We start from the raw sequence: 17895 nt of genomic DNA on the forward strand, positions 1-17895 counted from the left end.
CAATCAGGCTTGTAAGGCATGAACTGCCTTTGACAAAGCCACGCTGACTATTCCTGTTCATATTATGCCTCTCCAAATGTTCATAAATACTGCCTCTCAGGATCTTTTCCATCAACTTACCAAACACTGAAGTAAGACTCACTGGCCTATAATTTCCTGGGCTATCTCTACTCCCTTTCTTGAATAAGGGAACAATATCTGCAACCCTCCAATCCTCTGGAACCTCTCCTGTCCCCATTGATGATGCAAATATCATTGCCAGAGGCACAGCAATCTCCTCCCTCACCTCCTACAATAGCCTGGGGTATATCTCATCTGTTCCCAGAGACTTAAACAACTGGATGCTCTCCAAAAGCTCCAGCACATCCTCTTTCTTAATATCTATATGCTCAAGCTTTTCAACCCACTTTTAAGTCATCCCTACAATTGCCAAGATCGTTTTCCATAGTGAATACTGAAGCAAAGTATTCATTAAGTACCTCTGCTATCTCCTCCGGTTCTATACACACTTTTCCACTGTTACACTTGATTCTCTCACATCTTATCCTCTTGCTCTTCTCATACTTGTAGAATGCCTTGGGGTTTTCTTTAATCCTGCTTGCCAAGCCTTTTCATGTCCCCTTCTGGCACTCCGAATTTCATTCTTAAACTCCTTCCTGCTAGCCTTATAATCTCCTAGATCTCTAACATTACCTAGTTTTTTGAACCTTTCGTAAACTTTTATTTTCTTCCTGACTAGATTTTCAACTGCCTTTGTACACCATGGTACCTGTACCCTACCATCCTTTCCCTGTCTCATTAGAACGTACCTTTGCAGAACACCACACAAACATCCTCTGAACATTTGCCACATTTCTGCCGTACATTTCCCTGAGAACATCTGTTCCCAATTTATGCTTCCAATTTCTTGCCTGATAGCTTCATATTTCCCCTTAATCCAATTAAACACGTTCCTAACTTGTCTGTTCCTATCCCTCTCCAATACTATGGTAAAGGAGATAGAATTGTGATCACTAGCTCCAAAATGCTCTCCCAATGCAAGACCTGACACCTGACCAGGTTCATTTACCGATACCAGCCTGTCCTCTTGTAGGCTTATCTACATATTGTGTCAGGAAACCTTCCTGAACACACCTAACAAACTCCACGCCATTTAAACCTCTTACTGTAGGGAGATGCCAATCAATATTTGGGAAATTAAAATCTCCCACCACGACAACCCTGTTATTATTACACCTTTTCAGAATCTGTCACCCTATCTGCTCCTCGATGTTCCTGTTACTATTAGGTGGTCTAAGGTAATGCAGAATAAAGTGTTACAGTTACAGGAAGTGCCGTATAGGCAGACAATAGGGTGTAACGCCAAACAAGATAGAACGTGAGGACGAGAACAGGATCGTCTTATAACAGTAGGCTCGAAGCTGTTCTTGAGACTGGTGGTTCTGCTTTCAGGATGTTGTATGCTCTGCACATTGGGCAGGGGAAAGAAGAGAAAATCATTGGGTTGGGTCTTTGATTACTTTGGCTGCTATACCAAGGTAGCCAAAATCCTGGACAAGTCCATGGAGGGGAGGTTGGTTTTCAAGTTGTCCTGCGCTGTGTTCCCAACTCTCGGCAGTCAAATGCCAAATGCACTATTTTTTTTTCCCTTGATCAGGATTTGAAGGGATTTAAGAAGTAATCGAGAAGGAACATATACTTGGTAATTTTGATGTATCTTGAGGAGGGAAGCAAATCCAACAGGGAAGTGTTTGTAGGGAAAGCGTACAGAATACCGTTCCTCCTAATGCGTCCAGTTTGCATCATATACAAAAGATGCATCGATATTTTGACACTTTTTCGGTACTGTTGGAGAATCGGATATATTTATGGTCTATTTCTCAAACGGTGAAGAGACTTAGTTGGAGTGGCTTGCGGAGCAAAAGCTCTATTGGCGTCAGCGGCTGCAAATAATGAGACCAGTACTGAAGCTGGCGAGAGCTCTCCAATGCTCGGAGGCTGGACATAAAGGCTCAGCACAGCGTGAGGTCGATTCGGCTGTCAAAGTGCTCGGAATTCAAGGAACCGCTGTGGGCGAGGATACCGCTCCTGCAGGAGTTTAGCCAAGAAGCGAAAAGAAAGTGCAAGAACCGAAAGAGGACAGTGTGGGGACACTACTCCAATCTCGAAGTAAGTTGCAATCGTGCTATCTCTACGAAGAGCACTGTGTTTTACACCTATTTCTCCACTACCAGGAAGTTGAACATCACACGTCACGCCCAGTTTTATTGAAAGTGTAGGTAAACTCCACTGCAGTCAGCTGGCAAACTCCGGCGTGCAGTTTTCTCCGAAATTATGTTTGGGATATTGTAAATTTCGACGCGTGGTAGTGTAAATTGAACACTGGTGAATTACAGGCATTGATTAAAAGCCACAAACCGCACAGTTTGATATTTTCTTAGTGCTGTTTGTCGATAGATACTTAGGACGGGAGGTTTGTCGCTGGTAAATAAGTAATGAGTTGTCCGGTCGGACAGTTGCAGAGATTATTCATTGCCAGGCATTCTGGGTTACGAGTTAATCATCCTGGTGCGAGCTGCGGAGGAACTAACTTACTCGACCAATTGTAACGTGCTATTTTATCGGGAAAGTTAGCAAAGGATTTAAACACTTGGAATTAGGTAATTGTGGCTCAATGATTCAGCGGTGCGAAATGCAATGGATTGGCGCAACATATGAATACCGAAAAAGAAAGGTCAGTAATTTAACTGTCAGCTGAATGTATTGGTATCCAAGTGACCGAGTGTATTTCTATTGCGGTGGTATAGAACAACGATGTTTGTTTTGTAGGAATATAGAGGCTTATTTTGTTTAGAAGTAAGTAAATCCATACCGATTTGGTAGTTACACTGGCTTCATCTTTAGAAAAGTTCACAAAGCTGTTGTAAAATTTACAAACCATTTGTAAGACTTCCATAATTGTAAGACTTTTGCACTACCTTACTTTCCATTTTTCTATTTTATATTTATGATTTATAATTAAATTTTTAATATTTACTAATTTTTACTATTTTAATATTTGTAATCCAGGGAGTGGGAAGCGCAGAATCAAATATCGCTGAGATGATTGTACGTTCTAGTATCAATTGTTTGGCGACAATAAAGTATAACTTTAAAGCGTGATAACGTTCTAACTTTATTCTGCGAGCTGACTCATACATGCGAATCTATTCGTTCTGTATTACTTGCAATGATACAGTACCTTTGGTAAGTATGAGAATTGAAACAGCCATGCGTAACATCATAGAACTGGACTTAAAACCAAATCGATTTTGAAGTAGTAATCGAGCCTCCGATTATTTCATATGGTTATGGTTTACCTTTTGTCTTTTTAAGATGACGGGGTATGGTCTGGTTGTGAAACACGACGATGGCGTTCACCCTTGAGGTTCAGTCAGAATGGCCAGGGAAGATTCCGTTAAATGTCTACGCTGCTCTCTTTATGCCTTGAATTTCCTTTTCTGGGTAAGTATGATTAAATAAGTTAGATAGCTCTACCTGTCTACACAGCTGCTATCGAATTCGATTGCCTTTATGTTCGGCACGAAAACCTATTCAATTTTATGAAGTTGCTAACGCGTTTTCATCATTGTTGAACTAATCGATTTCTACCTGAACTTTGGATATTGTGGAGGGAGAAGATTGTTTCTGATAGATAGAGCAGATATCTATCAGCAGAAAAGCAAACTCTACCGAGTCAGCTTGCTCTTGCTGTTATTTACTCTCTGGTTAATTTTTGCAAAATATTGATAGTTTTGGTCAATAATTGTTCATAAATTTTATGTAAATCTGCAATCCTATTAATGTTCAAATTGAGGTTTGAACTTACAAAGATACTTCCATAATTATGCAAAAGAACTAAAAGTTTCTGAAGCAAAATAAATGCACATTTTTTTTACATTAAGTCGCAGTGTATCCATGTATCCATGATCTGCATCTTTGCCTCTTGGGCCTAAACGGGTAGTGATGTGGAGTGTGACTTTCCCAACTCCAGTCATTGGTACCACCTTGTTCCAATTCCACCTTGGTATCACTGTCCAGGATACCACTCCCATCTCATCAATGGCTTTATTTATTCCCATGGTCCCATTAGTGCCAACTAGTATCCTCTGCTACATAAACTGTATTACACTGTAGAAATGTTCTAGGATTTATTTGCTTTTTTAATTGACTGTGGGGATATTCATTAATTATCTGCAATTTGAAAGGAGATGCGCTTAAGTGGAAACCAGTTAAAAAATACTTGGGAGAAAGAAGTAGGCGAAAGTTTAGGTGGCGGTGGAGCGGGAGGGTGCCTGTGAGTATCATTAACTCTGGAAGGGACTGTTTCTATCGAAAGGCCTGCTTCTGTGGTGCTAATTCTATGCAGTTTGCAGTTGGGCCATTTATTTATGGAGAACCGTAACACTGAATTGGGAATGTAATTGAGCTCTTCAAATGAAACTATTCTGGTTTATTCCTTAAAAGACAACTGAAAATACTTTTTGGAGTGCTGAGTTATTGTCAGTGTTAGGTGAATTTTATTATTTGGGATTCATCATGATCATGAACTTGAACATGATGATCTTCAGCTGATGGTTCTGTAGAGAAACTGTGGCTAACTACAGTGCTTGGGTCAGCTTGGCTTCTGACTTGTGTGACTGCAGAAATTAGCTGGAGATCAACCCTTGTATACATTTGTCGTACTGTTGGACTTGAAGCTGAGTCCTCAGCCTGAACAAACTGCCCATTAGCTTTACACCATGGATGGCTGGTGCACAAATGAATGGAATTACTCTCCTTTTTAATTAAAAGGTAAGTGCAGTTAAGGAGTTCGTTTTTCATTTTTTTTCTTAATGTTTTAAATTTCTTGTCCATGCATTTTGATTTTAAAATGCTTTGTACTACTGAATTTTATTTGAATTTTTTAAAAAAATCTGTTCAAATACCTTTTAATTGTTAAGCTGGCAAAAGCCTTTAGGGTGATCTGCGGTCTAGTTGCCATTGAGCACGCCACATTGTGGATGATCATAGTAAGCAGGATTTGAGGGCAGCTGCACCCATGGGAGTGCTCCAAGTGTATGGCTGCAGATAAAGTGCAGGTGGCAATCCAATTTGAGCATGATCCTGTTCTGTGTCTTCAGTTTATCACAAGACTGAACATTTATAAGGTATCTTAACTTTCTAATCTTGGTAATTGCAAATCCGTGCAAAGTTGCATCTTTGTCCGAAGAACCAAGTTAAAATAGGTCTCGTGTTTTCAGCCATTTAACACTTCTCCCAAATTTGATGTGAAATGTTTTGCAGCTGGGGGCAGATAAACAACCTTAATTTGTTTAATATTTGAATAAAGAAATTCTTGATGGAACCTTGGATTTCTATACTTAGTAAAAGAAAATAAGCTTGTGTTTATACCTGCAATTTAGTAATACAGCCATTTGTGGCAAAAAGCTGATAGGGTTGAGCAAAAGGAAATTACTGTACAGTTTTAAATACTGTATATGGTGAGAGTAAATGAAAAATGTGCATATTTTGCAGCTGATGTCACTCTGTGTTCTGGGTGTATCTGCATGGATGAGGGATTATTTGAATAATGTGCTTGTATTAACAACGGAAACCAGGTATGTATAAACTAATTACTGGATAGATTCTACAAAATGTGTGTATTGTAAATGCCTAATATATTTGATAGCACGTGGAACTACTTCTGACAAGCAGGTTTTACGACTTATCCAATACTTCTTGATGCATGATTTGAGGTACAGGATTTTAAATGAGACCTGGTTTCAGGATTTTTCCTATCCTCTATTTCACTTTATTTAGCATATCGAAATTTTACATTGCCTGTTTTCTTACATTTTTTTAGGGTAATGTAACATGTTCACAATTGTCAATACCAATGTTCCCTCTAAATTTTTACAGCTGCACAGATCAACCATTGCTCTGAGCAGGAAATTTTTACATGGCCTGAAAACTGCACAGCACTTTATATAAAAGAAAATTCCATCTACGTGGTGACAAAGGCTATGTGCGTGGGAGCATTTCAGTCACTGCACAGCCATGCACTCGCGCAGCTTAGTGGGAACAGTGGTCAACACACCACTATAAATTTACTAATCTTTTTAAAGATTTCAAGATATTTTATGAGCATTTGGTGTTCTAGAGTCATAGCTTCTGCCTGCTAAAGGGAAAGCTTCAGTTAAAGCTGTAAGTTATTCTTCTTACTAGCATTAAGCTTCTAACTGAAACAAATGAGTTACAGGTCCAAGTGGAGTTGTTTCTTGCTGATTTTAAAAGATAGCTTTCTTTATCTTTTCATGAGCTAATGTAGTAAAAGAGCAGTTATCAGACTTCAAAACTGCTGCTATTTACTGCAATTGGGTTTTGGGCTTTAAAGTCCAAAGTATAAATATGTCACCACATACAATCCGAAGATTTATTTCTTAGGGGCCTACTCAATAAATCAATAATAGAGTCAACAGAGGACCACACCAACTTAGGCATTCAACCAGTGTGCAAAGGACAACAAACTCTGCCAATACATAAAGGAAAAAAAAGGAATAATAAACAAATAAATAAATAAATAAGCAAGCAATAAATATTGAGGACATGAGGTGAAGAGTCCTTGAAAGTGAGTCAGTAGATTGTGGGAACATTTCAATGCTGGGGCATGTAAGGTTGAGTGAAGTTATCCCCTTTGGTTCAAGAGCCTGATGGCTGAGGGATAATAATTGTTCCTTAACTTGGTGGTGTGACTCCTGAAGCTTCTGTACTTTCTTCCTGAAGGCAGCAACAAAAGCAGAACATCACCTGGGTGGTGGGTGTTCCTGATGATGGATGCTGCTTTCCTGCAATGACACTTCTTGTAGGTATGCTCAATAGTGGGGAGGGCTATAACCGTGATGGGCTGGGCCATGTACACTACTTTTTGTAGGATTTTCCTTTCAAGGGCATTGGTGGTTCTGTACCAGGCTGTGATGTATATACATTTATAGAAGTTTGTCAAAATTTTAGATGTCATACTGAATCTTTGCAAACTCCTAAGGAAGTAAAGGCATTCTTGTGCCTCTTTGTAGTTGCAACTCCATGCTGGGTTCAGAACAGGATGACAACTGAGGAACTTGAAGTTGCTGACCCTGTCCAGCTTTGATCATTTGATGAGGACTGGCTTGTGGACCTCTGGTTTCCTTCTCTCAAAGTCAATAATTGGCTTCTTGGTCTTGCTGACATTGAGTAAGAGGTTGAAGATGTGGTACCACTCAGTCAGATTTTCAATCTCTCTCCAATATGCTGATTCATCATCACCTTCGATTCAGCCTATGACAGTGGTATCATCAGCAATCAAATATGGCATTGGAGCTGTGCTTAGTTGTACAGTCATAAGTGTAAAATGAGCAGGGTGAGGGCTAAGCACTCAGCCTTGTGGTACACTTGTGCTGATGGAGATTGTGGAGGAGATGTTTTGCCAATCTGAATTGGCTTGGGTCTGCACGTGAGCAAATCGAGGATTCAATTGCACAAGGAGGTATTGAGGCCAAGGTCTTGGAACTTACTGATTAGTCTAAGGGGGGATGATGGTATTGAATGCTGAGATATTATCAATAAAGAGCATCCTGGTGTATGGATGTTTGCTGTCCTGATGTTCCAGGGTTGAGTGAAGAGCCAATGAGAGGTCATCTGCTGTAGACCAATTGCTCTGTAGGGAAATTGGAGTGGGTCCAGCCTGCTTCTCAGGCAGGAGTTGATATGTTTCATTACAAACTTCTCAAAACACTTCACCGCCATGGATGTAAGTGCAAATGGACAATAGTCATTTAGGCAGGTTACCATGTTCTTCTTGGGCACTGGTATAATTGAAGCCTGCTTGAAGCAGGTAGGTACCTCAGGCTGATGAAGTGAGAGGTTAAAGATCTCAGTGAACACTCCAGCCTGTTGATCAGCACAGGTCTTTGGTACTTGGCCAGGTATCCCATCTAGACCGATGCTTTTTGTGAGTTCACCCTCCTGAAGGCTGCTTGCATGACAGCCTCAGACACTGAAATCAGAGGATCATCAGGGACTGTGGGAGTTTGTGATTGTTCCTCCATGTTTTGATAGTCAAAATGAGCATAGAAAGCATTGAGCTCATCTGGAAGTGAAATACTGTTGTCGCCTATGTTGCTTGATTTTATATTGTAAGAGGTAATAGCACTAAAGCCCTGCCACAACTGTTGAGCATCCTTCATTGATTCTCAATGATTTGAGATTGTGATGGTAGAAATGGAATGTCTGTAATATATATCACTGAATTTTTGGCAAAGTTACTTCTCATAATAAGTTTAATAACTAAAGACATTTGAGAAAAGGTTTTGTGGAGAATTAGTACCTCTTCTACTCCTTACCTTGGCCACCAGTGTTTAGATGAGTTAAACTTTTGGTGAGCATCAAAAAACTATGCATCTTGTATGTCAAGAAGGAAATCCTTCCTGTTAAGTGAGAATATGATTTGTATTCTATCCATAAACAAGAGAAAATCTGCAGATTCTGGAAATTGAAGTAATACACACAAAATGCTGGAGGAACTTAGCAGGCCAGGCTGCATCTATGGAAAAGAGTAAACAGTGTCTCTATCACCTATCAGCTTCCCAGCTCTTTACTTGACCCTCCTCCTCTCCTGGTTTCACCTATCACCTACCACCTTGTACTTTTTCCTCCCATTCCACCCCCCCCCCCCCACCTTGCTCTAACTTCTCATCCATTTTTTCCTCCGGTCCTGATGAAAGATCTCAGCTCAAAATGTCAACTGTTTACTCTTTTCCATAGATGCCGTCTGGCCTGCTGAGTTTCTCCAGCATTTTGTGTGCATTACTTTTATACTATCCATTCTATTTTTATTTTTGCTTATTGCTTTATTGTGGGTCCTAAACTAATTTTCCCCATCTCACCTGGAGTTGAGCAGAGTAGCAGCCAAAAAGGTGGGTATAGGAGCAAGACAGGGCAATGAAACCAACTACCTTGACTGCACTTTGGCTTTTATTTCTTTCCTATGGGGCTGGTACTGATTTCCTTTCTCTAGAATAAATATTACCGAAGGTTGTAGAGAATTCAGTGTTAAATACACACGAGAGAACTGATGACAAAAGTTCTTTTAATACTTAGTAGCTCAATGTGTAATTTGTGCTACGAATCTCTCAACTTGCCAGGAAATTGTGAGATTTTCACTCTTGGTACCTCTACGATGGAGTCCCACAGAAGTTGTGTGCGAAAGAGAACTTTGAAGTGCAGTTCTAAAGGCCTACTTAGACTTGGGTAAAATGTGACCACTAGTACAAGGTGCTGAAGTGCACCAAGAACTATCAGACCTGTGAAGCAGAGAGAAATCATTGCCCTTGGGGAGAGTTAGGAAATGAGCATCAAGATAAAATTAATAAAAAAAGATGAAAATAAATGTGTTATGAGATTAATATAAAGAGTCGAGTCAAGAAGACATATTTATGTAACTGGTAATATATAATCCATTATTAATGGCTACACAAGAGTTTGGACATTCTAATTAGTACAATTTTTATCCTATGAGTTGTGCATATCCAAAATATTAAACACTGCTGCTCATTTTGATTATAGACCTGCCTTCTGAAAATGATCTTCAGTCTTCTCATCTGTAAAGTCTTTCATTTGTTTATTGTAACATAATATCACAGACTGAAAATGTGTCACATTTAAATAACTATTATTAAGAATGTGGTTACAAAATATAATGTACAGGAAATTATTTTTTGAGGTGTATTCCATAATTGACTATGAAAAATACAAGGAGCAATACAATTGCAGGCATATATTAATGCAAAAGGTTATGTTATCAATGACTATTTTGTCTTTTGTATGCTATTAATGGAAACTTAATGTTCTTCTGCAGGCTGGAAGAAGCATTCATTCTGACGTATTTTCCAGTGATTCATCCCTTAATGATTGCAGTGTGCTGTTTTTTAATAATAGTTGGAATGTTAGGCTGCTGTGGGACGCTGAAGGGAAATCCACTGCTCCTTGCTTGGGTAAATATGCTTTCAGAAAAGCACACAATGTAAATCAGATAAATTAATGTTCAAATGCCTCTTCTGATATGCTATCACTTTTAATACATTGCACAAATTGAGAAGAATAAATAACAATATAAATTTTTGCAGTATATATGACACTATGGCCTATTAATTAATCTTTTGGTGCACACTGCAAGTTTAAAATCTTTGCCCAAAGTATTGCTTGAAGTGCAGGATGATAATTGTATTGGATTACATCAGACATCTTGACAGCAGAACAAACATCATTTCCTTAAATAATGCTACTTGCAGAATGATAAGTAAACAGTGGAATGGCAAGAGTTCGAATTAGTGCATGAATTTGGTCAGATCTGGGAAAGATTTAGGGGAAAAAATGGATTGTGTTAATATAGGGGGGAACAAAGGAGAATAAGAAAAAAAATCTATTGACATAAATAAAGAAACAATTCATGGCCTGAAGGAATGAAATCATCGTCTATAAGTTTTTTTTTTGGTCAGAAAAGGGCCTTGGTAGTCCTTAATATTTCTCACACCATTAAAAGTTGTACACTAGTTTAATTGCCAGGCCACATTCTGTGGTTTGTGTACTTTGCATGAATAGCTGCCACAGTTCCACATTACATCAGTGGCTACCTAAATGTTTTAAAGTACTTTGCAAGATCCTGAAATTGTGACAGGATTTATATTTTTGGAAATCCTGTCTATTCCCCTCCGTAGATACTGCCTGCCTTGCAGATTTCCTCCAGTACTTTGTTTGTGTTGCTTTATATTTTTATTTTTGTTTTGTATTAATAACCACTGAGCAAATCAAATGAAGAAATTATGCACTTTGTAAACTGAAGCAACTTGTGGGGAATTCTGACTATATCTTACTTTATTTTGAGATTTTTCCATGTGCTAATTTGCAATGGCAGATGAATGATTGTGGAAAATATTTAATAATTTAATTCAGCCACATGAATTGCCTTATAAAAATTATTCACGTTGTGCTTTTTCAGTATTTTGGTATCCTGCTGATAATTTTCTGTGTGGAATTAGCCTGTGGAGTATGGAACTATGATCAGGACTATTTGGTGAGTTACAATTTGATAGTTTTAGTAAATAATATTTAAAAACTAAAATAAATTGATATAAATTTAGTTATATTTTTATTTTAAATACTTAAACCCCTGTAGTGCAGTTGTTTTAATCAATTTTTAGCCCAAATTAGTTATATTTTGGCTAAATTTTGTTGAAAATACCAGCAGACCCATGGCGAATGGCTGGTATGCAGTTTACTAATGTTTACCCACAAAAATGGGAGCACATTCTGGCCTTTGGTACATAAATATATAAACACTGAAGATGTAAGTGTGCTGAGTGATTCCAGTAGTGAGTCAGTCAGTTTGTGTGTGGTCATGAACTTAATAACTTACTGAGATTCTTCATCGTTTACGCTGGGGAATTTGCTCACTGCGCTCTCGAGATTAGATCAGCAGCAAGAAAATGTTACATTGCATCTTTTCAATTGGTTGTAATTACAAATTTCAAGTGTGTTTTGAAGATTTTCTAAAAATCTTTCCGAGGTAGGGCAAGCCTGCACTTACTGGGCTCCTCCAGTTAACTTTGTGGCTAGAAAGTTGTCATTAAGGGATTCAACAATGATGCTACGTTTGAAGGTGGAGATGTTAGATTTTCAGTTATTGGAAATACTCATCGTTTGGCATCTTAGTGCTACCTGTCAGGAACAACAAAAAGTTTAGGTTTGATAGATAGCAAAGTGGGGGGTGGGGTTTTGACATCTGTTGGAAGTTTCAGGATGGGTCTTACTGTTCTCTTACCACCTGATTAAGATACAAAACTCAAGCTCCAGGCAGAAACTTGTCAATCAAGTCCTAGTTGCTTGTAGCTATCAAAAAATGTCTTTTCGGGTTCAGACCAAGGAAGACTGAGCCAGCTGCAGGTGAGTGTCGTGGAACCATTACCACTCCCCTCTGGTGGTCACACAGTGTTCCAAGTTTTCGATGGTGTTGCAGGATTAAAATGACATCCTGCAATCGCCTTTCAACACAGATGTCCTCAGTTGTGAACTTGGAAGGGTAGCCGACTGAAATGCATCCCTGCCATCTGAGCATCCACTGCAGCATCCAGATGTTGGGTGGCTTTTGAGGCAGGGTCATTCTGAGTTGTTAAATGATGCCAGTGTCCACAATTAGGGTTCCTGCTAGAAAGGATCGACTTTATTCTTAGTGTGAAACCAGAAAGATTAGCGATGCACTCAATGTTTAGTGATATGCACTGGGCTTCCTAGCAGGTCTCTAAATAATGTGTACAATATTGAGCTCTCTTCTGTAGGCTGCCCCATCTAGATCTTCACTTGAGTCCCTGCAGCAGAGTAATTTTCAGCTCGGTTCTCCAGCAAGCTAAAGTACACATTGCCCTTCCTCTTTTCTTTGGACGGAGGCCATTTGTGCCCGGACACTGATTGTATACAGATTCTGCTCTTGTGGAAGATGCAGATAACTTTTAACTGAGCTAGACAGAAAGTGTGGTGGTATTGCTACATCTTCATTCTTTTCTCCTATCACCTGGAGGGAGAAAAACATAAAAATGATAGGCTGGTGAATGGTTGCAATGGGAGGTAGGGTGAAATTAATGACGGCATACTTGGGCCATTTGTTGTCATAGATCTGAGGAGATAATGGATTAGCAGTAACTGGATTGTGAGAAATAGGACTGAGTGTGGTGATCCGAATTTCCCATATTTCAGCTGTCTTTGGTCACAGGCGTGCTGAAGGCATGGAATCTCGTTCATGGTGACACTATCTGGTCCCTGAGGGTTTGTTGTGCTGAGATGAGCTCACCTTATTCTGCAAGGGAGGGGAAAATGTGAATCGCTGTTGCTCATTCGGTGCATGTAATAGCTGTATAACTGGCAACCTGGTTAATCCATGAACAGAACATAGGTCATAGAACAGTACAGCACAGAACAGGCCTTTCGGCCCATTGTGTCTGTGCTGACCATGATGTTAATCTACCTAATTCTATCTGTCTGCACATGGTCTTTATCCTTCCTTTCCCAGCCTGGTTGTATGCCAGTCTAGATGCATTTTAAATGGTCTGAGGCTTGTAGCAATGTTTAGTGTGTAGGTGTGATGGAGCCCTTTAACATAGGGGTCCGCTGATGGGGATTGGTGGTAGGTGAGTGATGTAGGTGTAAAAATGTAATCATTATATTAGGTTTGGGATACAAATGAAGGTCTATGGCATTTTCATGTGTTCAGTGTCTAATAAGTGAGGTCACTGGAGGTGACCCTGCAACCACATCATTCACACTTTTAGCAATGACTGCCATTGCTTCTATCTTCCTCTCATTGCCTTGTGATTATGTGCCTGAAAAACCTGCTGGCCTCTTAAAGAATATCTCACCTCCTGTCTATCACTTCATGTATCCCTCAGCTTAGTAACTGTTTCAGCTACAATGCCTCCATGATTTTGGGACCTTGACTAATGCGAGGAGTTAATGTACAGTATGGTTAGGGTTGGTTGTATCAAGTCAAGTCAAGCCACTTTTTATTGTCATTTCGACCATAACTGCTGGTACAGTACACAGTAAAAGCGAGACAATGTTTTTCAGGACCATGGTGCTACACGAAACAATACAAAAACTACACTGAACTACGTAAAAACAACACAAAAACTACACTAGGCTACAGACCTACCCAGGACTGCATAAAGTGCACAAAACAGTGCAGGCATTACAATAAATAATAAACAAGACAATAGGCACAGTGGAGGGCAGTAGGTTGGTGTCAGTCCAGGCTCTGGGCATTGATGAGTCTGATGGCTTGGGGGAAGAAACTGTTACATAGTCTGGTCCTGAGAGCCTGAATACTTCGGTGTCTTTTGCCAGATGGCAGGAGGGAGAAGAGTTTGTATGAGAGGTGCAAGGGGTCCTTCATAATGCTGTTTGCTTTACGGATGCAGCGTGTGGTGTAAATGTCTGTATTGGTGGGAAGAGAGGCCCTGATGATCTTCTCAGCTGACCTCACTATCCGCTGCAGGGTCTTGCGATCCGAGATGGTGCAATTTCCGAACCAGGCAGTGATGCAGCTGTTCAGGATGCTCTCAATACAACCTCTGTAGAATGTGGTGAGGATGGGGGGGGTGGGGGATGGACTCTCAGCCTTCGCAGAAAGTAGAGACGCTGCTGGGTTTTCTTTGCTATAGAGCTGGTGTCGAGGGACCAGGTGAGATTCTCGGCCGGGTGAACACCAAGAAATTTGGTGCTCTTTAACAATCTCCATGGAGGAGTCGTTCAGCGGAGAGTGGTCGCTCCGTGTCCTCCTGAAGTCAACAACCATCTCTTTTGTTTTGTTCACATTCAGAGACAGGTTGTAGGCTCTGCACCACTCCGTTAGCCGCTGCACCTCCTCTCTGTATGCTGACTCATCATTCTTGCTGATGAGACCCACCATGGTCATGTCATCGGTGAACTTAATGATGTGGTTCGAGCTGTGTGTTGCAGCACAGTCGTAGGTCAGCAGGGTGAACAGCAGTGGACTGAACACGCAGCCCTGGGGGGGCCCCCATGCTCAGTGTGATGGTGTTGGAGCTGCCGCTTCTGATCTGGACTGAATGGGGTCTCCCAGTCAGGAAGTCTAGGATCCAGTTGCAGAGGGAGGTGTTCAGGCCCAGTAGGCTCAGCCTTCCAATCAGTTTCTGAGGAATGATTGTGTTGAATCCTGAACTGAAGTCTATGAACAATATTCGAACATATGTGTCTTTTTTCTGTCCAGATGGGTTAAGGCCAGGTGGAGGGTGATGGCAATGGTGTCGTCTGTTGAACGATTGGGACGGTACGCAAACTGCAGGGGTCCAGTGAGGGGGGCAGCAGGGTCTTGATGTGCCTCATGACGAGCCTCTTGAAACACTTCATGATGATGGATGTGAGTGCAACGGGATGGTAGTCATTGAGGCAGGATATTAAAGACTTTGGCACGGGGATGATGGTGGCGGCCTTGAAGCACATAGGAACGACGGCACTGCTCAGGGAGATATTGAAGATGTCAGTGAGAATCTCTGCTAGCTGGTCTGCACATCCTCTAAGCACTCTGCCAGGAATATTGTCTGGTCCAGAAGCTTTCCGTGGGTTGACCCTGCACAGGGTTCTCCTCACATTGGCCATGGTAAGACACAGCACCTGGTCATTTGGTGGAGAGGTGGTCTTCCTCACCGCCACGTCATTTTCTGCCTCAAAATGAGCGTAGAAGTTGTTCAACGCATCTAGGAGGGAGTCGTCACCAACACAGGCAGGTGGTGTTGTCTTGTAGTTGGTGATGTCCTGAATGCCCTTCCACAATGCGCCGCGTGTCGCCGCTGTCCTGGAAGTGGCTGTGGATTCGCTGGGCGTGTGCATGCTTTGCCTCTCTGATAGCCCGGGACAGTTTGGCCCTTGCTGTTGTTAGAGCTGCCTTGTCGCCTGCTCTGAAGGCGGAGTCACGGGTCCCCAGCAGCGCATGCACCTCCACGGTCATCCATGGCTTCCGGTTAGCACGTGTAGTGATGGTCTTGGCCACAGTGACGTGATCAATGCACTTGCTGATGTAGCTAGTCACTGATGCCGTGTGCTCCTCTAAGTTGGTAGAGTCGCCATCGGTTGCAGCCTCCCTGAACATGTGCCAGTCAGTGTGCTCAAAGCAGTCTTGAAGAGCAGAGATGGCTCCTGCTGGCCAGATTTTCACCTGCTTCTGAACTGGTCTGGAGCGCCTAACGAGCGGTCTGTATGCTGGGATTAGCACAACAGAGATGTGGTCTGAGTAACCGAGGTGGGGGCGGGGCTCTGCCCAGTACACGTCGGGAGTGTTTGTGTAAACAAGGTCCAACACGTTTTACCCTCTCGTTGCAAAGTTCACGTTCTGATGGAATCTGGGGAGCACTGACTTAAGGTTCGTGTGGTTAAAATCTCCGGCGGCAACCAGGGTGTGCGTTCTGCAGTTCGCTAATAGGCCCACACAGTTCACAGAGCGCCTCCTTAGCATTAGCGCTGGGGGGAATGTAGACTCTGACTATAAGGACAGTGGTGAATTCCTGTGGTAAATAAAATGGTCTGCATCTAACAGTCACAAACTCCACTATGCAGCAATCAGAAATAAGTAGCAATGCTAATGGCTGGACCCTACATGGAAACTGATGGGAACAGTGTACCACCTTTGCAGTTGCTTTGACCAATGTGAGAGATTTTCAAGCCACCTTAATCAGATTTCGTTCAAAACTACTTTCAGAAGATCACAAACAAGAGAAAATCTGCAGATGCTGGAAGTCTGAGCAACACACTCAAAACGCTGGAGGAACTCAGCAGGCCAGGCAGTATCTATGGAAAAAAGTATAATCGATGTTTCGGGCCGAAACCCTTTGACAGGACAGGAGGAAAAAAAAGCTGAGGAGTAGATTTGGTAGCGGCAGTGGGGAGAGGAGAGAAACACCAGGTGACAGGTGAAACTTGGAGGGGGAGGGATGAAGCAAAGAGCTAGGAGGTTGATTGGTGAAAGAGACAGAAGGCCATGGAAGATGATTGAAAGTTGGGGGAGGGGGGCGGGGGAGAGGGTGGTGGAGGGGAACTGGTTGGGTCTGCCTATCAGGGATAGGGTTCTTCTTGTTCTCAACTACCACCCCACCAGCCTCTGTGTCCAGCACATAATTCTCCAAAACTTCCACGACCTCCAACTAGATCCCACCACCAAACACATTGCTCCCTACCCCCTGCCCACTTACTGCTTTCCGTAGGGATCGGTCCCTATGCGACTCCCTTGTCCATTCATCCCTCCCCACTGATCTCCCTCCTAGCATATATCTTTGCAAGCAGAACAAATGCTACAAATGCTACACCTGCCCCTACGCCTCCTCCCTCACTACCATTCAGGGCCCTAAACAGTCCTTCCAGGTGAGGTGACACTTCACCTGTGAATCTTTTGGGGTCATTTACTGTGTTCAGTGCTCCTGGTGTGGCCTCCTGTATATTGGTGAGACCAGATGTAGATTGGGAGACTATTTCGTCGAGTATCTATGCTCCGTCTACCAGAACAAGTGTTATCTCTCAGTGGCCATCCATTTTAATTCCACTTCCCATTTCCATTCCGATATGTCTATCCATGGCCTCCTCCACTGTTGTGATAAGGCCACACTTAGGTTGGAGGAACAACACCTTGTATTCCATTTGGATAGCCTCCAACCTGATGGCATGAACATTGATTTCTCAAACTTCCAGTAATGCCTCCACCCCCCTTCAGCATTTCCCATTTCCTTGTCCCTCTGTTATGCTATCTCCTTGCCTGCCCATCGTCTCTCTCTGGTGCTCCTCTCGCCCTCCCCCACCTCTTCTTTCTTCCATGGCCTTCTGTCTCTTTCACCAATCAACTTCCTAGCTCTTTGTTTCATCCCTCCCCCTCCAAATTTCACCTATCACCTGGCATTTCTTTCTTCCCTCCCCCCATCTTTTAAATCTACCCCTCAACCTTTCTTTCTCCAGTCCTGCCGAAGGGTTTCAGCCCGAAACGTGTACTTTTGTAGATGCTGCCTGGCCTGCTGAGTTCCTCCAGCACTTTGTGTGTGTTGCTCAAAATATATTTTGATTATAAATATTATATATCTTGTATATAAATATAAAAAGATTATAAAAATATAAAAGAACATCAGGTACAATATTCAACATTTCAGCTTAGTTGATGTTCCAGCAGAGCAAGTCACATGTTTGTTAGAAAAAAATTATGTTTTTAGTTAATTGGTATTTAAAATCTGTTAAAATCATCAAAGGAAAATGATCGCTTTTTCTTTCTGCTATAAAAAGCCATTGCTTTGATTC

General features: G+C 41.7%; 1 protein-coding gene across 6 annotated transcripts in view; it reads left to right on the forward strand.

The window, feature by feature from the left end:
* Window positions 1-2080: 2080 nt before the first annotated feature.
* Window positions 2081-17895, forward strand: part of tspan12 (tetraspanin 12) — a 41002-nt gene continuing 25187 nt past the window's right edge. The window contains exons 1-6 of one of the 6 annotated variants that reach the window (XM_072269354.1): window positions 2085-2169; window positions 3070-3246; window positions 3376-3504; window positions 5557-5639; window positions 9914-10049; window positions 11054-11128. In XM_072269354.1, the coding sequence (XP_072125455.1) occupies window positions 3439-3504; window positions 5557-5639; window positions 9914-10049; window positions 11054-11128 (360 nt within the window). In that variant the 5' untranslated portion in view covers window positions 2085-2169; window positions 3070-3246; window positions 3376-3438. Of the gene's footprint in view, window positions 2170-2317; window positions 2735-2769; window positions 2857-3069; window positions 3247-3375; window positions 3505-5556; window positions 5640-9913; window positions 10050-11053; window positions 11129-17895 lie in introns of those variants that run through there. The other 5 variants (XM_072269351.1, XM_072269353.1, XM_072269356.1 and 2 more) reach the window with 5 other exon arrangements.

Source organism: Mobula birostris, chromosome 9 (genome assembly GCF_030028105.1).
Source record: "Mobula birostris isolate sMobBir1 chromosome 9, sMobBir1.hap1, whole genome shotgun sequence".
NCBI lineage: Eukaryota > Metazoa > Chordata > Chondrichthyes > Myliobatiformes > Myliobatidae > Mobula > Mobula birostris.